We start from the raw sequence: 7,176 nt of genomic DNA, 5'->3' as shown, positions 1-7,176 counted from the left end.
TCCCTGACAATGACCCCACGATCTCTCGAGCTTATTTTTCACTTTGTGCTGGGCAAAGGATATCCACTGTGTTACACAGGTTTTCTAATAAAATAATCATGCACACATGGCCCTGTTTTATGGAGATAAAAATGACAAACACTTGCAAAGAACTTTTCAAAACATCACATAGACCTTACTCCATTTATTCTCACTCCTACTCATCACTGCTACTTAAGGTACCAGCTCTTATTAGTAGCATGCTGTGAGCCAGGTTATTTACGTTATTTTGCATGAGAAAACCAAGGCTTACAGGGTTAAGTAACTTGCCCAAAGGCCTCATAGCCAGTGAGTGGCAGGGCTGGGTGGGATTCAAACCGAGGTTCATCTGGGGGGAAAGCTGTCAGAAGCAAGCCTCATGATCCCATTATAGAGATAAGGGACTTCTCAGGGATATCTTCCCTAAGAGCAATTATGGGACTTGCTCCAAATTACCCATTTCTTAAGGGAGAGATTCCGATTCCAAATCCACATCTGCTCATTCCCACATGGTAGCCCCCAATCTGATGAGCAGCTGGGAATGAGGCCTTGGTCAGGTGTTTACTGAAGCTTCTATCTTCCAAGCATGAAGCTAGGTACTTAATGTATTTATCGTCAGTCTTTGCAAATCACAATCACGTATGTGCTCAAAAAGATGCACAAAAGCCTGACCACCAAAATGTTAGTGACAGTTATCTCTGGGCGTGACTTTGTCTTCCACATAATTGACATAAGGTTTGATTTCTTAGAAACAAAGCAAAACCCTCCAAACAAAGACAATGAACACCCTGATGTTATCCAGCTCTAACACACTTCCACTATGCTAAAAAGGAAGCCAGGTTTCTCAAACACCTTTTCGAATACTGAGTAGGATAGACACCAAAATCCAAGAAAAAAATCCCGATTTACCTTTGTTCCGATGACCACCTGCCTATCACCAGGTACAAAGAATGAGCAAAGTGCATATTCGCAGGTCACTGTGCGGATACACTGCAGTGTAGACCTATGAAAGAGAAGGCAGAACATAAATGTTTGTGAAGAGAACCTGCCTCCCCACCTTAGAGGTCAGGGTGTGCGTTCAATGCACACTTAGCCATACAAAGCAATCAACGTGAGAGAGGACAAAGCCCGAAGAATCCTGGCTCAGACCCAATTGTAGTCAACGGAGAAAAGCTTGTTTTCATTGCAGGAGCCTCCTCATCATGAGGAGCAGAAATTAGACAACAGCAGGCAGAAAAAGCATCTGTTGGCTCAGAGACCCCACCTGCCACTACACGGAAGTGAGCTCAGGGTTGCAAGTCAAATTAGCTTATTTCTATCTATCCCTATAAGTTCATTTATTGGACCATAAACATTCATCCATTCAACAAATACATATCAAATGCCTTCATTCATCAAACATTTACTGAGCGCCAGGATCTCATAAAGCTTAGCATTCTTTAGGAATGAGACAGATAAATGTTGGTCTACCTGGTACAGGTGGTAGCAGGTGCTATGGAGAAACACAAAGCTGTGGGGGGAGCTTGTATGTGTGCAGAGTGCAAGGGTGGGGGAGGGCAGCAGGACTGCCCTTTGATGAGAAGAAAGGGGAAGGTGGTCCCAGGCAGAAAGAACAGGGAGCACAGAAGCCATGACACAGGCATGTTCCTATGTTGAAGGGAAAACAAAAAAAGCCAGTGAGGCTCGATGGGAGCAGGCGGGGCAGCAGTGAGAGATGAGGTCTGGAAGGGCTTTGGTTTCAAGTTGGAGTGAGATGGAGCTACTGGAAGTGACATAACTCCCACACAGACCGCTGTGTTGAGAATGGGCTACAGGGGGACCAGCCAGGAAGCTATTTCAACAGTCCAGAGGAGAGATGATGGTGTGAATCGGGTGCAGGCAGGGCAGGTGATGAGGTGGTTGGATTTGGGTACATTTTGAAGGTAAAGGGTTTACTAATGAACTGGACATGGGTAATGAGAATCAAGAATGGCCGCAAGGATTTGGGGCCAGAACTGGAAGGAAGTAATTATGTACTAAGATGGGGAAGTCTCTAAGAAGCAGGTGGGAAAATTGTTGAAGAAATGAAGATCACAAGTCTGGTTCGGGACATATAAAAATTTGAGAAGCTTACTAGACATCCAAGTGTTGACACAAACAAAGCATCTGGATAAATGGGCCTGATGGGGAGGGAGAGGCTAAGGCTAGAGATATAAACTCCTGTGTCACCAGCACAGAGAAAGGTGTGACTGGAGGTCACACAGAGCCGACACAGAAAAAGTCCAAGGACTCCCCCGTGAAGCATTCCAACATGAAAGGTAAGAAGGATCCAGAAAAGACTAACAAAAAACAGCCATGAGAGGAAGTAATAAAAATGAAAGAAAGTGTTTCAAAGAGAAAGTGATCAATTCAGAGAGAGAGTGTCAAATGCAGCTCACGGGTTGCTGGGTTTAGAAACAAGATGTCTGATGTGGTGACAAGAGCGGCTTTGGCGGCACGGTGGGGGTAAAGCCTCACGGAGACAGATGCAGACAGCATGGAGACGAGCAGGCAGATGGGGAGCTGAACAGAGAGGAGCATGAGACAGGGTTATTACTTCTTTTAAGATGGGAGATAGTACAGCCCATCTGTATGCTGATGGAATGGCTGATGGAAAGGGAAACTAATGATGCAGGAGGAAATCTGCGAGGAAGGAGATGAGAAACACACATCTCACACACAAATGATGATTAATTTTGTTAGAAGCCCTAACACAGGACTGTGAGGAAGGGCAGAAACCTGGATAAGATTAAGACGTTCTGAGTGTGGCAGGTGTAATGGGGGCATATGAACGTTTTCTAGAAGTTTCCACTTTTCCAGTGAAGTAGGAAGCAAGGTCACCAGCTTAAAGGTGCTTGAGAAAAGTTGTGAAAGAGTCACCCAGCAAAGTGAGGAGTGAAGCAGGAAAGTGGCATTACTGGACAGCACGAAGAGCCTACCTGAATTTAAGAAGTAGGCAGTATGGTTGTTTCTCTCCAGCATGAAGCTTGTAGCTTTCATACATGGAACAAGTTTGCATTTTTTTTTTTTGCATGGAACAAAAAGGCCACTTTTCCTAAACCCCACAGATATACACTCAAAAAACACTAAAGATACATTTGGATGGAACTGCCTTTAAGGCCTTAAGAAACTAATAACTAACCATGGAGAGTATTAAGAACTATTCAAAGGGAAGAAAACACTGCTGGATAAAGCTGCCGAAAGATCATTTCACAAACCTGTTCCAAATCTTAATGGAGTCGGCTGCCGCGGAAAGGACAGCGATATTGTCCGAGCTGAAGGACACAGTCCGCACGTCACTGCGATGGCCCCCGAGGGTGACCCTGCTCGTCCTCACAGGCTGAGGTGCAGGCGCTGATGGGTTCAGTGAATATAATTCCACCAAATTGTTCTGCAGCAGGAAGACGGCCTTTAACTCCCCTTGAGGTGAGAGGATCAGGTCAAAGGATCTGCATGTGGAAATATTCATAAAAGTCTCAGCTCCCACAGTTAACTTTTTCTAGGACAAAGGCTTTGCAGCGTCCTCAATCCATACGAGTGTGAACAAGTGTAAAGAATTTTACATGTAAGAGAACTCTGAGTGTTGGATACTAGTTGAGTGTAAGCTTTAAGAAATCTGGGCTTAATCACTGGACCTGGCATATGTTGTTCTTGTGTATCTTTTGTAAGTGACCTCAAATCCTTTCGGCATATGAGGAGTACATTTTTCTTTTAAATTGGCAGCAGGAAAGAATAGTAATCAAATAGATAAAAGGTAAAACTAAAATGACATGACGACTAAGTGTGCCCGCTATGAGGGAGCGGGAGCTGAGTGTGACACAGGCATCCCACGATCACCGTCTCCAAATACACAATTCGTACAGGCCGCTAACAAATTGCGTAACCAAGTCAATACAACACTGCTGTTCGCTGTTCCTACAACACCGCAGGAACTCCTCAGATACGTCACACACTGCACACGTACTCACTTGATTTTGGCAGATGTTTTGATGTTTGCCACCCGCTGGATTTCATCTTGCAGAGTCATTTCAACACTGACTTCAAGGTCTTCCTCCTCCCCTTTGCCAGAGTTTAATCTAGAGGGAAACAAACTCATGCTACCACTTTTCCAGCAGCTTTGCTACTAGCTGAGTCAAGTTCTGGTTCTGAGACTCACAGCCTGTGTGATCTTGGGAGAGGCACATACCATACAGGATGACTGTGAGAACTACAAATGTAGTAGGCGGAGAAATGCTCTGTGCATTGCAGGGTCAAAAATGTAAAGTATTACTGCATTTAAGGGGTTCTCTCAAAAAATGGGCTCGCCCTCGCTGGTTCGGCTTAATGGATACAGCATCAACATGCGGACTAATGGTCCTGGGTTCGATTCTGGTCAAGGGCACATGCCCAGGTTGCAGGCTCGATCCCCAGTTGGGGAGCATGTAGGAGGCAGCCAACCAATGATTCTCTCTTATCACTGATGTTTCTATATCCCTTTCCCTTCCTCTCCGGAATCAATAAAAATATATTTTTTAAAAAATGGGGAGTCGGGGAGAGGGGTGAGAGCTCTGAATGCAAGAGCCCATACAATTTCCTAGGACAAGTCTCTGTAATTTGAACTATTCCACTGAAATGTATCTGGTAAATTTTTCTAACTTCAGGACATTTTAGAAAATCCATTAACCTGGATTTTTTTAAAAATTCAATCCAATCATGTTAAATAAGCCAGAGATCTCAAAAGAGTTGTCTAATCAGGTGAGTTTTTATTTCTTTGAGATGTGGTAAGTTTCAACCATTGAGGAACCAATTTCTATGACTATAATGTCCTATTTCAGGGTTATACAGCCTCCAGACTTCAATTACATGACTGTCCAACCAGCCTTCCTTCTCACAGTCCCACAGGTGAGCATCGTGCAACCGGCTTCCTTCTGTACAGGCTGCTGTCACTGAAGACACAGGGCTGCTCTCTGGAATTTAACTCATTTAGAAGTGATTTTTAAAAATCTGTCTAGCTCTGTGTTGCTCTGAGTTCAAGACTGGAATGCAAGAGTTAAAAAGCCGTACTAAACAGTAGAAATGTAAACTTGGACTACCAGCATGCCTCAACACCTAGCTCTTAACAGTAACTGAAAACAGAGTAAATATTTCCTTAACCCATTTGTCTCTGGGTACCCTGTGGGCCCACCCAGCATGCCTGACTATCAGTAAGCAGAAGGAAACACACCTGGCTCTCTTTCTGGCCTTCTTCATCTTCTTATCCATTTTCTTCTGAATCTCCTCTCGGGAGAGGATGCAGAACACCTCCAGCACAGAATCAGTTCCCTAGGAAGATAAAAGGCTGACTGAGTCCAGGATGGGCAATTTGTCAGCTAGCTTTTTCTCAGTAAGAACTAAACCCATTTCCTTTTCTTCCCTTATTAGTTGTATCACCTTGGACAACTTAATCTCTCTGGGTTCACTGTCTCATCTGTGAAGGGGGAACACCACCTCCTACTCAGAGCACTGCTCTGAAGACTAAGTGAGAGTTAATGCTTTGAGACTGCTTAGGAAAGCAAGCATGTAATAAATGGCTGCTCATAAGAACATAACAGCCATCATTAATGTGGTGGCTGACAGAAGCTCGGGATTATAGGTCCACACAGTATCACCATGACTTTTAGCATGACTGAGGAAAACTCATCTTCACACAGACTATGAAAGAACAGGTCTCTGAAAGGAACGCCTAGTCCTTGTGACTTCCTCCTGAGACTGGAACTCACATGGCAAGCAAGCATCCTGCCTGTCCTGTCGGTCGAGAGGTTCACGACTCTGTCCCTTCCTTCCCGCAGGATGGAACCAGCTTTTCTGCAGGTGAGGATGCGCTGCGGGAGAAGCAACAGGGAAGAGGAAGGTTAACCTCCGAAAAGACGACTAAGAAACGCAGATAACAAAGACATTCCCTAAAACAATGCCAAGAATTACAAATTCAATAACAATTTTCACTTTCCCCACCACTCAGCTCAATCAGAGACCAGAAACAGAAATGCCTTACATCCTCAGGAGCCTCGTCCACCTCGAGGGCACCATCCTCTGCTTCACATGTGTCCTGTATTCCAGGGGACGACCCCCTGATTTTCTTGGGCTCTGGTTCTTCTAGATCTTTAATCTGTTTTACAAAAATGGAAACTATGAAATAATATGTTCTAGGAAATGACTCTTAACCCTAATGACTTAGGAACCTGTCCTGATGGCCACTAGTACCCTCCATTCAGTGATCTCTCTGATCAAACCTCTTCAGTGGCAGGACATTTACCAGGATATATTAAAGACTGACTATAACAAATGCATACAAAACATTGTCGGCTATCCTATCTCCAGTAACTTCCAGAGTATAAGAACTATTATTTAGTAACAAGGTGATAAAATGATGATTGACTTTTCATTAACTTTAAAACCTTCTTAGGTCAGCGGTTCTCAACCTGTGGGTTGCAGCCTCCTTGGGGGTCAAACGACCCTTTCACAGGGGTTGCCTAAGACCACTGGAAAACATATATAATTACATATTGTTTTTGTGATTAATCACTATGCTTTAATTATGTTCGATTTGTAGCAATAAAATTGGGGGTCACCACAACATGAGGAACTGTATTAAAGGGTTGCAGCATTAGGAAGGTTGAGAACCACTGTTCTTAGGTAAAAGATCTACCATATTCTAGAGCAGTGGTTCTCAACCTTCTGGCCCTTTAAATACAGTTCCTCATGTTGTGACCCAACCATAAAATTATTTTCGTTGCTACTTCATAACTGTAATGTTGCTACTGTATGAATCGTAATGTAAATATCTGATATGCAGGATAGTCTTAGGCGACCCCTGTGAAAGGGTCGTTCGACCACCAAAAGGGTCGCGACCCACAGGTTGAGAACCACTGTTCTAGAGGGAAAGATTCAAACTGGCATTAAGAATTGCAAAAGCACTGCAAGAGAGGTTATACTTTCCCCTTTAAATAAAGAAAAGCTAAGCCCTCGCCTACTAATGTAGAACCTATCGAAGTGGCTGCTGGACACACCACACACTGAACTCCAGCTACCAGTAAACCTAAGGTCCAGAATCTTTTCCTCACAAAATCTTGGGAGGATCTGAGAAAAAGTTATAGATCTCAGAATATACATATTTAGAAACAC

General features: G+C 43.9%; 1 protein-coding gene across 1 annotated transcript in view; it reads right to left on the bottom strand.

Annotated features, from left to right (window-relative positions):
• WDR3 (WD repeat domain 3) overlaps window positions 1-7,176 on the bottom strand; it is a 30,002-nt gene that overhangs the window by 12,375 nt on the left and 10,451 nt on the right. The window contains exons 7-12 of the mRNA XM_006763060.2: window positions 6,047-6,160; window positions 5,775-5,876; window positions 5,240-5,337; window positions 4,005-4,112; window positions 3,255-3,485; window positions 928-1,021 (exon numbers count right to left, since the gene is read on the bottom strand). Coding sequence (XP_006763123.1) covers window positions 928-1,021; window positions 3,255-3,485; window positions 4,005-4,112; window positions 5,240-5,337; window positions 5,775-5,876; window positions 6,047-6,160 — 747 coding nt within the window. The remainder of the gene's footprint in view (window positions 1-927; window positions 1,022-3,254; window positions 3,486-4,004; window positions 4,113-5,239; window positions 5,338-5,774; window positions 5,877-6,046; window positions 6,161-7,176) is intronic.

Source organism: Myotis davidii, unplaced genomic scaffold (genome assembly GCF_000327345.1).
Source record: "Myotis davidii unplaced genomic scaffold, ASM32734v1 scaffold217, whole genome shotgun sequence".
Classification (NCBI taxonomy): domain Eukaryota; kingdom Metazoa; phylum Chordata; class Mammalia; order Chiroptera; family Vespertilionidae; genus Myotis; species Myotis davidii.
The sequence above is the reverse complement of the archived record's forward strand: the minus strand, read 5'-3'. Positions and strand labels throughout refer to the sequence as shown.